General features: G+C 37.5%; 2 protein-coding genes across 2 annotated transcripts; one reads left to right on the forward strand and one right to left on the reverse strand.

Moving 5' to 3' along the window:
* Positions 1-1,991: 1,991 nt before the first annotated feature.
* LOC117571363 (photoreceptor-specific nuclear receptor) lies at positions 1,992-16,121 on the reverse strand. Its single transcript, XM_034253472.2, has 9 exons — positions 16,076-16,121; positions 14,184-14,577; positions 7,287-7,390; positions 4,881-4,995; positions 4,739-4,794; positions 4,329-4,658; positions 2,492-2,859; positions 2,266-2,430; positions 1,992-2,205 (listed from the first exon to the last, which is right to left on the reverse strand). Exons 1-9 carry the CDS (start codon positions 16,119-16,121, stop codon positions 2,023-2,025), a joined length of 1,761 nt encoding a protein of 586 aa, XP_034109363.1. The 3' UTR covers positions 1,992-2,022.
* LOC117571304 (odorant receptor 42a-like) lies at positions 9,419-12,805 on the forward strand. Its single transcript, XM_034253374.2, has 3 exons — positions 9,419-10,375; positions 11,668-12,025; positions 12,670-12,805. The coding sequence occupies exons 1-3, from the start codon at positions 9,600-9,602 to the stop codon at positions 12,754-12,756; spliced, it is 1,221 nt and encodes a 406-aa protein (XP_034109265.1). The 5' UTR covers positions 9,419-9,599; the 3' UTR covers positions 12,757-12,805.
* Positions 16,122-17,220: the final 1,099 nt, after the last annotated feature.

A 17,220-nucleotide genomic window follows, 5' to 3' on the forward strand; every position in this document is an offset into this window, starting at 1 on the left:
CGTTGCGTTTTTGTTGTTGTTGCTGTTGCTGTTGTTGCTGTTGGAGCTAGCATATGGGCAGGAAGTAGAAGTGGGGAGCAGCAGCATCAGCATTGAGCTGTTGCCGATGATGCCTCGCCTCTCCTCCACACACAGTGGAGAAACTATGGACGCACTTTACGATGTATGCCTCTTTGGCATTACACTAGTGTATTTTGTATCTTTTTCCTGTGATTCTAATTTTACACACGAAATTCCAGAGATGCTTTCATATTTTCGTTTGATGATTTATTGACTGCAGCGGCAATTAAAGGCCTTTTATTTCACTTTTTATCAACTTCATTCATTGACATTGACGATGGGGGCGCTGCTTGTGTGTTTTATTTATATTTTTGTTGTGCGCGCACCCACAAACACACACGCACACACACATAAGCACAAACACAAATACAGGAGGAGTCTTAGACTTTTTGTCTGGCTGCGTTGTCTTTTCACTTTTGGCTCAAACAAACGTGTAGCGGCATTTCACTTTTTGCAATCATATTCACAAATTGCAATTTTCACGGATTAATTTATTTTTCGTTGTTATTTTTTTTTTGGTTTGTTTGTCGTCGTTTGTTTAAGGAGCGCATTCCAATAGCATAACTCAGCAGCAGCGTCGCCAATCAGTACCTGCTCCTGAAGTTTACAGCATCCAACTGATATGAAAAGGTAAGTACGGCGACACCTAGCGGCTGCGCATGGCAGTAAACGTGTTATAGCAGGAAGCTTCATAATGTAAAGCACGCTGTTTCGATAGTGCGATATATTTCGACTCAAATCGATAAATTCGTTGAGTAATTTTCTTAGCTAAACGTGGTCGTTAAAAATCGTTCACTTAACTCAGTTGTCTACAGCATGTAGCCTAGACACAAACCTCCCACATTTTGAAGAATAATCGCAGCCTCTGAAACTTTGCTGACAGTTATATTCAAACCGTCATGTTTGAAATAAGTGAGATAAACATTTCCATCCCCCGAAACATGATTTGTCTTTTGGTTTTCTTATTATGTGATTTCATTACTTAATATCGCTACAGACGAATCCCGTTTTTGCGATTCTTGAGATTTAATATTATCTAAGCGGAATGCAAAAGTTACCACCATAAATATATTTTTATATTCTTATAATTTGTGTGAAATAAGATTTTAAAAATAAGAAAAGGTTATTCTCATAGCTCTAATTTAGTACTTTATTTAGATCTAAAAATGGTTTTAGAATTTTTTTCTACTTTAAGATAATTACCCATATACATCATGCATATACTCTATTGAATCTATAAGTAATTAACTCATTCACAAATTTGATTCACACAAACCGAAGCAGAAATTATTTTTATTTAGTGTAGATTAAAATGCCTCTTTGATAATGAACCACATAATTAAAGTAAATGTATACATTGTATACTATAAAACATGTTTCTTTCTATAAACATTATACCTACATGTGTATGTATATGTAGGTAGTAAAATAACCGCACATGCAATCTTGAAACAAGTCGTATACTTAATAATTTCAGCACAATCAGTTTGTTGTTATAGTATATATAGGGAAAAACACTCATTTTCTTCACAAAACATGATTCAATGTTTAATTGAAATAAAAAATATTGAGTTTACTTTTGTTTCACACACAAATAGGCAATTGATTTAGAAAGAAATTAACCTATTAAAGTGGAAACTCACTTAACGAACACCTTCACAACTTTACCTGAATATTTTTCTTAACGGAAACTTTGGCTTTTGCATTTGGTATAGTTGTCAAAGCAAGTTGTGGCCTTTTTCAGCAAAAAATGTGTTCTCGCTATTCAGAATTTGCAATTCAAAAATTACCTAACCTAATATATTCTCCAAAATCATCTCCAATCCCACCACAATCCCAAAAGCTTAGAAATTAGTAGCAATTGTTGTTGAAGATAAAGACTCGATGGAATTTAACATCCAAGACATAAAAACGTATTCATATATTCATTTAAATTACATAAAAACTTAAGCGTTAAATTATCTAGTTCTTATACATGTCGCAGAGCACCTTCTCCATGGGCGTGTTTCCAATGGTGCGCTGAAAGAAGATCGATTCGATCTTGTGGGAGTTGATCATGCGCAGCAGAGGCAGCATCAACAGCAATCGACCAAATCGAGCAATTTGCGCTGTGAACTGTGTCTTCGTGTGCTGCGACAGCATAACCTGTGAAACAATAAAGAAATTAATAGAATACAATATAAATGATGAAGAAATTTCACTTACATGAGCCTGATCCTGCAGGTTCTCGATCTGTGCCGGATCCTTAAGGCCACGGGTTTCGGGTCGGAAGAGCACAATGGCTTTGAGACAGGCGAACTCAGCGGGATCGACAAGCACAGCCTTGTACTTGCAGAAGATTTCATGCAGCGTTCGCACATCGGCAGCCAACTAAAAAAGAAAGAGAACAATCATTGAAAAAACGTTGTAGGAATGAAGTAAATTAACTTACTTCCTCCTTGGTGACACAATTATCACCGTTTGCATTGTTCTCCAAGTTGTTGCAATGCTCGGCCACCGAGAAGAGCGCACAGCCTGTGGGATCCAGGGGAATGCACCATTGAATGGCATTCAAGAGAAACAATTCAGACCACGATTCTTCCAGCAGTATAACCTGATCCCTAAACGACAGCCGGGCAAAGCTCGGCAGATTCTTGGCCCATTTAACTGCCATAAACAACAGTCTGGCACTCGTCTCGTAGACCGTCTCATGCTGATGATTGTAGAGATTGGGCGACATGAACTGCGGCATTATGAAGCTCGCATCGCTTCTGCTTCCCGTATTCGGCTCCTCATCGTTGGTCACATCAATCGAGTCATCTGCAAAGACAATTATAGAGAGGTGAGTAAACTGCGGAGCATTTTATAGTATTTAAAAATTCATTTAATATAACTTAACATTGTAGTGTAAGTTTTAAAACTTAAAATAATTTATACATTTCGCCAACGATCTTCTCCCTAATGCACTTTTACTATACTTTTTAGTTATAGTATTAGTTGCAGAAAGTGATATGTTTAATACTCTAAAATAAAATAAATGATAAAAATAAGAAACAAGCTAAATCCAATTTAAAGAAATTGCACAATAATCTATTTACGTTTCTTAAATCTAAAAAAATGTTTGTTAAAATTAAAGTAATTTAAGTCATTTTTGGCCATTTTTGCTATTACCATAATTACCATAATTTCCGCTTTTATTAAATATTTAAAGAAGATAATATTTGTATTAGTTTAACTCTATTCTGTATTGCTGTATATATTTTATGTTTTAACCTTTTCGGAACCAAATCAAATTTTTAAACTTTAAATAGTTGTATTAAAAATAATATGAAAATATGTATAATACTAATCTATACGACATTTTGACAAAAATAAAATGCAGACAATGGAACACTTGAACAACCTACAGAATATATATAAAAAAAAATGCCAATGAGATTTTACTGTACTTTAAAGAAATTGTTAGCTATGGGCATCGCTGGTCCCGAAATGATAAATTTAAGCTTATTTAAATAATAACATAGTAATTTACGTGCAGTGTAATCCTTACATTTATTTTAGGATTATCGAAAAAGTATAAAAACACACAAATTTAAGTCAATTATCTTCAATTTTGTTGTAATATTTTTCTTTTTTGTTCATATTATTTTATGATGTTTAATCAAATCAAATATAACTAAATATATTTTCTTCTTACTTAAAAAATTAAATGCTGTGCGTAGCATAAAAGAATATTATAAGATAAAACATAAATATAAAATGAATTATTCCAAAAACAAATAATTATTAATAATATTTAATTATTATTCCTTGCTAGCCTAAAGGCCTCAGTCCCTCATCTCATTGCAATAAGGAATTGTTTATTTATTCTAAAGTTAGATTATAAATTAATTTATAACATAGCATAAATTTACTAACGATGCCTTGGCCTTTGGCTAGAACAAGGACTTGTATTCGTTATTGCAATCAAAAATAATAATAATATTAAGAGTCCTTACTATTTCTATACCCGTTACCTTGGCTGATAATGTGGTATATTTTGCACTCTATGGTATATTTTAAATGGTACTATATCAATATACCAAACACATAGCCTTTGACATGTTTCAGTTTTTAGCGGTATATTAATTCGGTATATTTTAGGAATAAAACGGCGTTGTTTTTATTCAAATTGTGTAACGGGTATCTCACAGTCAAGCACCCTCGACTGTTGCATTCATTCTTGTTTTTGTGTTGTTCTGTGCATCAATAAATGAATAAATAATAAAGAAGTTATTATAAATAGTTACCATCATTATCGTTCTCTGGCATTGGACTCGCGGAGCTGATGGAGGAGACGCTGCCGCCGGCATTGTTGTTATCATTGGCCGCATCTGGAGCCGGTGAGCTGGGATCAATGGAGTGATTGCTGCTGGAGTTGGTCGAGTGCGAGATGTTGCCGCTGCTGGACAACTCCATGGCGACGCCATAGGCTGCCTTCTCCTTAGGCGAATGGTGCAGTCCAGCGCTGTTGAAGATGGGAAAACCGCTGGCATGATTCATGTGATTCGTGGCCAACTGCATCGATGAGCTGAGGTGATTGTGGTGCAGCAGACGTCCCGTCGGCAGGCTGCCCAAAGCTACAAAGTGAAGCACAGACATTAGTTTCACACACATACTAAACTAAGGGGCAGTTGATGTCGAAGGAGGAGATACTCACAGGGCGGTGGCAGCAGGCTCGAGCCGTAGCAGGGCGGTGAAAGTAGCACAGGAGGTCTGCAGATTTAGGGCGTTACATAAGAGAGAGAGAGAGGGAGAGTTATGCAAATGACAGACAGAGTGAGTGGCGAGTGAGTACTTACCCAAAAACACCAACGGCTACGGCGGCTTCTCGCAGTGCTCGACCGTGTTCCATCTCCCGCAGTGTCTCCGGCCGTATAGTGGCGGTGTTGCGGGGCTGTCGCTCATTTTGCACGGCTGTAATTGGAAAACAAATGCGAAGCACACATAAGTAACACTTCTCTCTTTCGACCACACAACTCTGCTTTAGCTGCTGCTGCTTTGCCTAATGTGTGTCTGTCTGCATAATGAGGAAATGTCAGTGTGACAAAATTGCTTGACGCCTCACTAAATTTTCAGCAGGTAGCGCAGCGCGTGCCTTCGCTACGATTCTCAATCATCGCCGCCCGATTTCAAACCCGCCCCCGCCCCGCAAAACATGCTAAATTGGTTTTGTGGTCACGTGCCGTTCACGCCCACAAATTGTTTTCCCATTTGTTTATGCAATTCTGCCACACAATGAGCTCGAGTTGGCTTTAACCCTCCTCCTCCCCCTCCTTGCAGCTTCCCCCCTCTCCGCCCGCACACTGAGTGTTGCCGTTTTGCATATGCCGAGCATAAATTATGGTTAAATAATTAGAGGCTGCATATCCGCAATTGAGTTGCGGCTATTGATTCAAACGCTGTTAATAAAGCACTCAAATTACAAGCGTGTGAATATTCGAATGACGAATACCCGCAGTGATATCACACGAATACTCCATCTACACTATTTGTTCAAATGTTACAACTGATTTTCAACAATAATTAGGAAAAGTTCAACGAGTATAAAGTGTATTCTATGGCACTGTGTCTAATTATATTTTGAAATTTATACAGTGAAAACTTTCTTAGCAAACACTTTTTTTAAAGAGGAACCCTTCTATGACGTTCGTCTGATAGAGTTTTGAGGTCAATATTGCATTTATTATTCAGACTTTATTTTTAGAGCTTCTTCAAACAATTATCGAACTAAACTCAGTCTTTAAATTTGTTGTACACCTACATTGCAACTTGTGATTTAAGAGACATTTCATAACCAATACATGTGTTGAATAGTAGAGAAAATAAAAAAATATTAGATGTAGAGAACAGTGTCGATACACTGATAAAAAATATATATGTTCTCGTTCTTAAATGAAGACTTTTGCGTTGTCAAAACTTCAAGGAAACGGAAAATTCTTGTTTAATAAACGTAATCTTCCATTTAATAAATACCTTCATCAAAATGTTCGATCTTATTTTAACCAAAATTAAGCTGGTATACATCAAAGTACAAAGTAGTCATAGTTTAAACTTCGCAACTCTTAATTTAATAATTTTTTTCTCATTTTAAAATGTATAGCAGTCATAAATTCTTGTATGAACAATTGGTTTAAAAAATAAGAAAATTTAAGAATACATTTTTAAACGGAAAAATTTTTGGTGAATGTATTGTAGTGCGTTTTTTTTTAGTGTAATGTCAACATCATCAAAATTAAGAAAATATTTTGTGAAATGAATTAGCTAACATTATTATTCAAATTTGAAGTAAATTAATTGAAATTTAAGTAAATATTTGAGACGGCGATAAAAAATATATAAAAAACCAATCCTAGTATTGTTTTAACCAGATGCTCCTCTTGGACGGACAGAAGTGGCCCGACATTGGATGTACAACCAAGAAAGTTTTAATTAATGAAAAAAAAAAGATTTCCGCCTCTTAAATCTTGTGACAATAGCGGAGACATTACTACTGCAATATTTCTCACAGAAAAGAGATTTCTGTTGATTCATTTGCAATTGCTAAACCTAATTAGAAAACTTTTAGTTCAACAAAAATGTTGAAGCATTTTTAAAATTTGCAAATAATTAACTTTAATCCTTTTACGTAGTATTTTCTACTAATTTTGCAAATATATTGTATTGTACAAATTTAGTGTTATTAACCGAAAATCAGTTGAATCTTTGTTACTCCAACACGTGAGTTGAAAACAATTCGTGAGCTTGTCAGTCCATCAAAGACTGATCAATAGTCGAAGTATACATATAGACATGAGAAGAGACAATGTGTGCTCATTCAAGTGCCGCAAAGCTCTTCAAAAATCTGTCAAAGACAACAAACCAGTCAGCAGGTAACAAATCAATTGAGTGAGCAATATGTAAATAAAGCGCAACGAAACCAACGAGGACAACACGACACGACACGCTTTTGGAGATGAATCCTCCCCAGGAGACTATTCGAAAATATAATATATATTTTGCCGCTGCTCATTCGTGGGAAAGGGTTAAAGGTAGAGCTCTTCATCTGTTGATGAGCGATGTTTACATTAGACGCGTGTGCAGCTCTGTCTCTCTTTTGAGCATCAATTAAACGTGCTTCAGTTCATTAGAGCGTTGTCGGGATTATCAATATGAATTCGAGGTTAATAAGTACAAACTAATAGTCACTGCTCTGTTGTGTTGCTTACCATCCTTGTTCATGCCCATTTGGAGGCACTTCTTAAGCCTGCATGCCTGGCATTGATTCCGATGCGCCTTGTCCACAATACAACGTCCGGTGCCTGCCTGGCAGCTGCAAATGCGAAATAGAAATGAAAAAAATGCGTGTTTCCATTAATTCAAGTTGAATTTAACGACCTCGGTCGTAATTGAGTTATACTATACAGTCTGATAACAAGATTTGTCGTGTCAAAAATTGCAACATTTGTCAGATCCCGAGCAAACGAAGCGAAAGAGCGTAAGACCTTAGGACAAAAGCCACTTCAGCAGCAGTAGAGCAAAAAGTATCTCTCAGTTCGTACTCGTATCTATCGGCCTTTTGTTCGATGGCTGAGTCGGAGTCGGAGTCTGTGTGTGCACTTGTGGCATTTTAATCAAATCACGATTCAGTCTGAGTGGCGTGCATGAAATCATTTGCTACCCCCTCTTGGCAATCGCTTTGTCACTTTAGCTTAGTGCTCAGTCCTTGCATCCCTTTCGCACTCACTACCCAGCAGACAGTCACAGAGCAGACAGCGTCTGCGCCAAAATTCAAAACACAAAAACACAAATGGCAAAGGTTCTTAACTGACAGCGACTCCTTTAAGAGGCAGAGCAAGTGTATCCATCCATTTCTATTTCCATCTTTTTCCTATTTTATGTGTTTTGTGGCGCCGCTGCTAAAGTTTTGACTAACTAACAAAGCACTTAGCCAAATGTATCTCTATACTACTCAAACTCTACTATGGCATGTGTGTGTATAAAATATGCAAATTCTTCGATTTCGAAAACAAATCACGTAGATTGAGGCTGGGCGGCGACCAGAGTCAATTATTTTACTTTCACGTTCCGTTCACGTCCTTTTGCAATATAAATATATGCTTTTATATACTCGTTTACTCGATTATCAGTTTGGAGCCACATCAAAATGCAAATGACATAATTGAAATAGTCAAATGTGTTTTTTTCCTCCATATTTGACTATTTTAATTATGTCATTTGCTTTGTTATGGGTTTATAAAAGTTTAAGGTGCAATACTTATTTATCTATATTATTAAATTTGAATGTATAGTATTATATATTAATAAAGTAAGTAAGAATAACATAGCACTAATGCCATTTAAAAGTTAAGTATATAATTGCTATATAAAAATATATTTTCGTATATGAATTTGTAGTGTGCCTTATCAAAGTCAAGAGTTCAATTGCACATTTCTAATCTAACTCATGCAATTTTAAAACACTTTCAAATAAAACCAAATAAAAAAGCCAGAGTATGCTCGACAATGAGATACCCGCTACCAGTTTTGAATAACAGCAGGCAAAGTGGTAATATTCTTAAAATATACCACATATACTAAAGTCTCTAGCTTCATAGCTTATACATATGGTATACTATATGTATATGTATTTTATGCCCATCTGCTGAAGATGCCAAAAGATGAATAATATGTTTCGAAAACAATGCAATATCTGTGCCAATTTCTAAAATACAATTGAAATTATTAATAAACCGTATACTATAACTTGAACAAAATACCAAATACAATTTATAAATGCAAATAAAATAGGTCATCCAAATCATAATAAATTATTTTTAAAGTAAAATAAAATGATTGGCTTACTATGAACTAAACAAAATACAAAATTGCAAAATTTATAAATATATAAAAAGAACGTTATCAAAACCAGAAAAATAAAGAAATTTGGAATAAAAGCAGATTAAAAAAGTTGCAGGGGGTAAAAAATCAATACAACAAATTGCTAATTTGAAACTAAGAAATATGAATCCAAATAAACTATGAATTTTGTTAGCTCCGAGTGTGTGCCAAATAACGTGAACTTATAAAATTATAAAACGAATGAACTCGTTTAATAAACAAAATATGAACACTGAGAACTAATGCAGCCTGTGAAGTCAGTCTGGCAGCTTTGAGGACACATCAATTATTGATGGCCAAGTGTAAACTTTTACACTTCTCGAAGCGTTACGTGACCAACAACAAAACAACAAAACAACAACTTTGTCTGTCTTCGCTGTGGCATTTACAACGTTCTCAATACGCTACGCGATGTGAGGACTCAAAGAAGGAGGCCATTGGAGAGTCCTTGCAGCCGCCTTTGGTGTCCTGCTGCGTAAATTGAAATATTAACTTTAATTGATTTCAACTGATGTTAATAAATGTTTCATGATGAGTTTACGAGCATAATCACGCCATTTGTCTGCCGCATATAAAAAGCCAATGCAATCGCATTGAAAATTCAATTTCAATTCCAATTTCAACACAAACATTCAATAGGAATGGTGCTACATCGACTCTTTCCGGCCATGTTCCCGGCCAAGGATACAGAACCGGCCAAGTCACGGAATGCAACGCTTTATCTACTGCGCTGCGTCTTCTTCATGGGCATTCAGTCGCCGCCAAAGAACTTTTTCCTCGTCTACATTCTGTGGTCATTTGCCCTCAATTTGTGCTCGACCTTTTATCAACCCATTGGCTTCATATCGGGCTTCATCAGTCATCTGTCGGAATTCTCACCAGGTGATTTTCTCACCTCCATGCAGGTGACCTTTAACGCGTATTCGTGCTCCACCAAAGTGATCATTGTCTGGTTGCTGCACAAACGCTTCGAGCAAGCCAACTTGATACTGGATCAGATGGATAAACGCTTAACACAACCGAGAGAAAGGAGCAAGGTTCACAGTGCCGTCTCGTTCAGCAATCGCATCTTCTTTGGCTTCATGACCGTCTACATGGTCTATGCCACCAGCACCTTCATTAGCGCCGTCTCCTTTGGCCGACCACCGTATCAGAATTATTATCCGTTCCTCGACTGGCGTGCCAGTAAATGGGAGTTTTGGCTGCAAGCCGGACTGGAGTATTTTGCCATGCTGGGCGCCTGCTTTCAGGACGTTTGTGTCGACTGTTATCCCATCAACTTTATTCTACCACTGCGTGCACACATGCGGAATTTTGCGGATCGTTTGAGGCAACTGGGACAGGATCCAAATGAATCACCGGAAGAGAGTCACGAGAAGCTCATTGAGTGCATACAGGATCACAAGGTTATACTGCGGTTCGTATGAATTTAGAAGATGCAAAGCCTTAAGAACATTCTTTAATGTATTTTTTTGAATAGTGACTATTAAGTGAGAAAAAGGTGCTGATAAGTGCATTTTTGGTGTATTTAGAAACATGCCTTGTTTGATGTCCCTAACTGCAATGTTTCATTAATAATTTTTTTAAGTAACTATAAAAGTGAATTTTACTGGAGTTTTCTATTCCTTGTTTAACGGACACTTCGATTCTTAAGACATACACTTAACGGCCCACATACTTAATACTTAAAATTTTTATCTTAACTGTCTCGTTCAGTGAATTGTACAATTTAAGATAATTTTTCACTTAACGGCCACATTTTATACTAGTGATTTATACATGGTGCGTTCCAAAGTAAACAGGACTTTTTGAATCTAGCGCCCTCTGGTGGCGCCATATTTATGTCAACTGGTGCGTTAGAATCTGCTATCCTTTATCGACTTCCAGTAAAAATTTCATGACATTTCATCTATTGGAAGTGAAGTTATTGCCTTTTAAGTGTCAGTATGTTTTTGTCATCGGTGCGAGAATGAGCTTCGAACAAAAAACCCAACACTAAATTTTGTTTTAAAACTTTTACCGAAACGTTTCAATTGATGAAACAAGTTTATGGCGATGGTTGCCTATCCCGTAGCAGAGTGCACGAGTGGTTTCAACGTTTTCAAAGTGATCGTGTGGACATAAATGACGATGAACATGTGGGCCAACCAAAATCCGTGATCACAGAAAATTCCATCGAAACTGTGCGTGAATTCATAAAAAATCAGACGAAATCATCATTGAAATTAATGGAAATAGAATTGAACATCTCCAAAACATCGATTTATCGCATTTTGGCCGAACATTTGGGTGTGTGCACGGCTTGTTCCGCAGAAATTGACTGTCCAAAAATTGCTCAGAATTAAACATTCGAAGGACCGACTATTTGACCAAAAATCACATTTTAACCATCAACCACTCCCCGTATTCACCTGATATTGCACCGTGCAACTTCTACTTTTTCGGAAAAATGCATTTGCCGATGAAAGGAAAGCGTTATGCAGACGTCGAGGCCATTCAAAAGGCTTGCACCGGCATAGAACGCACCTTGTACTAGTGATTTTCACACATTTAAATTCATGCAATAACAAAATTTTAAGGAAAAGTCACATAATTAGCGAAGAACATTTTGTGCAGCTTCACCACAAGTCTCTTTACCTAAAGATGTTATTTATCATTTTTCCAGTTCTAATGTACAATCAATCTAATTCTACTGTTTTTGCCTTGCAGCTTTTGTGATACACTGCGTCCTGTCATCTCGGGCACTATCTTTGTGCAGCTGCTTGTTGTGGGTTTAGTGCTGGGCTTCACCATCATTAACATTGTGCTTTTTGCCAACTTTGCTTCTCGCATAGCGGCACTTTCGTTCATGACAGCTGTGCTGCTTGAGACTACGCCTTTCTGTATACTCTGCAACTATCTGACCGATGACTGCTTCGATCTGGCAGATGCCTTGTTTGAGTCCAATTGGATTGACAAGGAGCAACGCTATAAGAAAACTCTGATTCAGTTCTTGCAGAGTCTTCAGAAGCCAATTGTTTTCATGGCAGGAAATGTGTTTACCATTTCCGTTGCCACCAATATTAGTGTAAGTATGACTATATGATAGTAAAAAAATAAAAAATTCATTTTGAAAAGTCAAGTGATTTTGAACCTTTTTGTCCAAAAACTTTTTGGTACAAATATTTTAATTAAAGACTCTTTCAAATCTTCATATATTATATATAATATATATATATATATATAATATATTATATTAATAAAAATCACCAGCTGCTTAACTTCTTTATATTCTTTGCTGAATAGTGTCGTAAATCCAAAGGCTATGCAGTTAATAGTACCATGACAATGAACTTTCTACAAACTTTAAAGCAGTTAAAATAGTCTATTTTTCAATTTAAAGCTTGAATTTCAAATATGAAAAATATAACATATCAAAAACTAAGAAGAATTTTAAATATGAATTTATTCCACTTAAATTTCTATTATTGAAAAATATTTAGAATGGAAATTGTGAATAACATTCAAAATAGAAAAATTCCTTGATTTTTATTTAATTTTGTTATTATATTAAATCTGGTATTTAATACTATATTTAATAGAGAAGAGAGCACTGGCTGCTGGGGCCTTCGAATAGAGATTTTTAGATCGCACTTTTTTATTTAAAAGTTAATCAAAATGCCAAATATATAGTAAATACTTCAATAATACATTATTTATCCTTTCTTGCAGGCCACCAAATTTTCATTTTCTGTTTTCACGCTGGTGAAACAAATGAACATTGCCGAAAAACTATCCCAGCCAAGTGCAATTGAATAGAATAAATTTAAATAATATTACACTTATTATTAATTCAATTTAATTTAATAAACTGCTCAAATTTTGATAATAAAATGTTTTCAGATTGCAGCCAATTGACAATAATTGAAATCTCCGGTACCAGAGGGATATACCTTGTATATATACATGATATAGTATACAAAGCAAACCCATTTTTTTTGGGAGCGCACATTGACTTCGCTGACTATCGGAAAAACACGTCACGTAGCAAAAGAAAAATATACTCGTTTACTAGTTCTGGTCCTCTAGTTGGTCCCTAAGCCATTTGTCTGCATATGAGTGTCTGTGTGTGTGTGTGAGTGTGTATGTGTGCGTGTCATACCCTCGTCGTGCAGGACTCACAGGACTCTGCTCCATTTTCGTTTGAAGGGCGAATTGAGCCGCCCCTTTTTTTTGTCTTTTTTTCTCATCTTCTAACTTTGTTGCGATTTGGCTTAGCTTGGTGCCTGCTGCCTTGCTGCCTGGTGGGTGAATGGATGAGAGGATGAAGTTCGCGCTTCGAAGGTCTGTTGTGGCATGAAACTAAGAGGGGGCGGAGTGCGGTCACATTTGGCCAAGTGTTTTGCGCTTAAGCCCTCCATATCAATCTCATGGGACCGCAAGGATATAGAGATTTCGACGTTTCTGATTTACCGTCACAAAGTTTCTGGATGGGGCACGAAAACACACACACACACACACACAAATCTGGGAATATACATTACGAAATCATAATTTTATGTTGACTGCAAAGATTTTGTCGCCAAAGTTATTTGTCTGTTCCACGATGATTTAATGATAATTGAAAACGGAAATGGAAATAGAAATGGAAATGGATACTGACAATAAAATAGTATACGATTATGACCGCAATGTGTTTGCCTACAAATTATGCTAGTTTTCTCAGTCTGCGTGCCAAGGACAATGCCACTTATAGCCAGAGCAAGTTGACAAACAAATGGCGTCAACGTTCTAGGGGAAAAAGTAAAAAACAAACATAAAATAAAATCCGCACTTTAAATTCAATTACATTTTGCGCCACTCGCTCGGTTTTTTCTACATCAAAAAGAAAAAAAAGGCGGCAGCAAATGGATTTGGAAGCTGCACATGATGCTCGGCCAGAATTTGCATAGAATTCAGCTGGAGTTCAAGTTGCCGCGACTTCAACGAAGTCAACGATGGCAAATGTGCGCATTCAAAAGTTGACGCGCCAAATCCCAAAGATTTGAATAATTGTAATAAATTTAGGAAACATTTCGTAAGCCTCCAGACACCAGGCGAGGCACATTCAACCACCCAACACCCAACGCCACCACCCGCCCATTGCCATTAGCCACTTGCTAAATGGCAAGCGACATTTTATGGTCATGGGCGGGTCAGCTAGGATCAAGTAAGAGTTCTTTGCTGCTTTTTGTTATTCTACCTACCGATAAATGAGCTTGCGTCGCACGCTGCGCTTGAAGAAACCCGAGCAACCATTGCACGCCAGGATGCCGTAATGTTTGCCCGAACTGGTGTCGCCACACACCACACAGATGAGTCCCAGATTCTGACCCTTGAGACGCGGCAATCCAGATTGATCCCCCGATGCCTGACTGGCTGCCTGATGATTGGATGCAATGGATGCCGCGGCAGCTGCTGCGGCTGCAGCTGCACTGTGATTCCATCCAAGTAGGCGACTTGGAGTGGTCAACGATGGAGCCGCCGAGACCGGAGTGTGCGCTGGTGTTGATGGCGGCGGCGGTTGTTGTTGTTGTTGCTGTTGTTGTTGTTGGCCATGTGTTGGCGGTGTGTAGCAATGACGCGCTGGACTGTGCAGCTCTAGAAACAGAAAAGAAAAGGGGATATGCAATAAAAAATCACTTATGTAGTTCATTTAAATTAAATTGCAATTTGTCAAAAGGCGCAGGGGGGAGGAGGGGTGGAGAAAGAACCTTTGCTCGTCTGAGATCTAATCCCTGCGTGCCGACATTGACGCCCTGTAATCCGCAAATATATTTACACATTCAATTAGGGTGCCATTAAGCCAAACGGCTCGAAGGACTTCTCTGCCCGTCTGCTGCTCTCGGGGGACAATTGTTTTGCCATCACACCCTAATTTGATTGTAGTTTTCGCTACTGATTTCTTGATGCACTTAACCCTCAACTCAATTTCGACTTTGTTACACTCGCCACTTGGCCGTGCACTGGAGCGATTCTCAAATCTCTGGCATTCATGCAGTCTGTTGCCAAACTCTCTCTCTCTCTCTCTCTGTCTCACTCTCTTCCTGACTTCACTTGTCTGTCCGGCGGCTTTACTGGTTTCTTGTCTGGTACACCAACTGTGGTCTAATGCCAACCGGATTAGCGTCATATGCTTGCATTTTGCCTTTGTTAATTTTATGAGCTCGTTGAAATTCACTTTAGCGTATCCTTCCGGCAAAAGTGTTAAAATATATTGCAGCCCGCCCCCGATTTCTGGATTGTGTTATGAATTTTGAAATTTTGGCAGCCTGACTCGACATCTAATTCAATTTGCTGATTATCGTAAATTGAATTTAGCTTGGTTCTTTCGTGCGCCTGTGATTCGATTTGAATATTCATTTTCTTTGAACTTGTTGTATTTTTATTTATAAGTATAATATCTAGGGTTCAATAGCTACTTTGGCACATAAATTTATTTATTTCATTTGCTGCAAGTACAAATTAGATGTAAATGAATTTTTTATGCAAATTATTCTGAGTGTGAGGTCAGTCCATTTTTAATTATATTAGTAAAGCACAAAAGGGACTAATTTAACTGCGCAGGTTTTTTCTTTTAGAATAAAAGAAAAGGATGAGGTTAATTTGTGTATTTATGCAAACAATTAGCTGCTCTGCATTTCAGAATTTTAATGGTTTTTTTCTAAGATTTTATTTTACTTGCTTGACAAGTAATGTAAGAACTTTAATATTTAAAAGAGTTATTAAATGGGTTTTAACTTTTACTGATCTTTTCACAAATAAAAAATGTCTCTTTGAAAGTACAACTGATTTGATAATTTCCATATATCATTTTTAACTTTCTATGCTGGCAATGTAAACATTTTAATATGTAAGATATTTATTTTTCTCCTTTAACTTTTGCTCAAGTTTTCACATTTATAAAATGTCTTTTTGAAAGTACAATTTAGTTGATTAGTTTCTATATTTTATTATTAACAAAATTTATATGTTATTCTTAAGAATTTCTTCTTTAAAAATATTGTAGACAAACACTTCTTGTATTACAGTACTTTTATCACTTTAGTTTCCTTCTGCTGATTTCTTTTTGCTGTTGCAAAACACTTCAAAATTTTACCTTGCGATCCTGGACGCGTGTCCGATAAACTTTCTTCTTTATTCATTGTAATTAGTTGGCAAATCTAACAAGTATTTTTTTTTACTTTTTTAGCACACTAAATTTGTCACGCTTGATTTATTTCAATGATTTTTGTATTGGTTTTTATTGATTGTATGTTAATTGAGCACTTTGATTTGTTGGCATTATAGATATATGAATATATTTTATCCGTGACAAAAGGCAAATGTTAAGCGACGGTTACGCGCACGGTCCAAAAATGAAATGCGAATCCGAATGTAGGACGAACTAAGCAGGACACACTCAGTGTTTGCAAGGCTCGTGCTGCTCCGACGGCGACAACAGCAGCAGCGGCGACGATGGCAACGATAGCGATGATGATGTTAACGTCTCGATGTACGATTTCAGATTTATCATAAAACCATGACAGAAGCTAAACAGTCATGTGTCCACTCCAGCAGCCAGGCAGCCAACCAGCCAGCCAGCCAACCCCGAAATAGGAAAAAAATCCTGTAGATATAATCCGTGCTCGGTGAGTGGGCAGAAGTCGGCCATGTGTGTGTGTATGTGTGTGTGGCAGAACAAAAAGCACACCACCAGCAAGGCCAACACAACAGAACACAACACCACAGCATAGCATTGAGTAGAGCAGAGGACACAAACCATGCCATTGCCACCCACCAAGCTCAATAAGAGCAGAGAGCACGAGCAGCAGCGAGCTGCCTGTTGGCAACAAGGATAACCGCACCCGCAATACACACACACACACACCCACCCACTTTCCTGCCCGTTCTTGTCCAGCCAGCGCCCTCTCTCTATGCGAGTTCTCCCATATTATGCCAAAGACTTTTAGTGGCAACTCTGGTGGCGCATTTGCTTGTTGGCTTGCTTTGATTCGTTCCTTCTTGATGCTGTGGCAACGTCGACGCCGATGTCGATGTCGATGTCGCTGCTGACGTCAGCGTCGACGACGCTGCTGTTGTTTGAGTGTAGGTAAGCCAAGCCGCAATCTCAATCTCCAATAAACACCAGAGCTCTTGCTCTCTCAGCGCTTTTGCTCTTGCTCTGACACACACACACACACTCGCATACATACAAAGAGCATGCTGGCCGCCATCATTGCTAAAGCTGGCGAAGAAGCAGCA

Source organism: Drosophila albomicans, chromosome 3, assembly GCF_009650485.2.
Source record: "Drosophila albomicans strain 15112-1751.03 chromosome 3, ASM965048v2, whole genome shotgun sequence".
Lineage (NCBI taxonomy): Eukaryota > Metazoa > Arthropoda > Insecta > Diptera > Drosophilidae > Drosophila > Drosophila albomicans.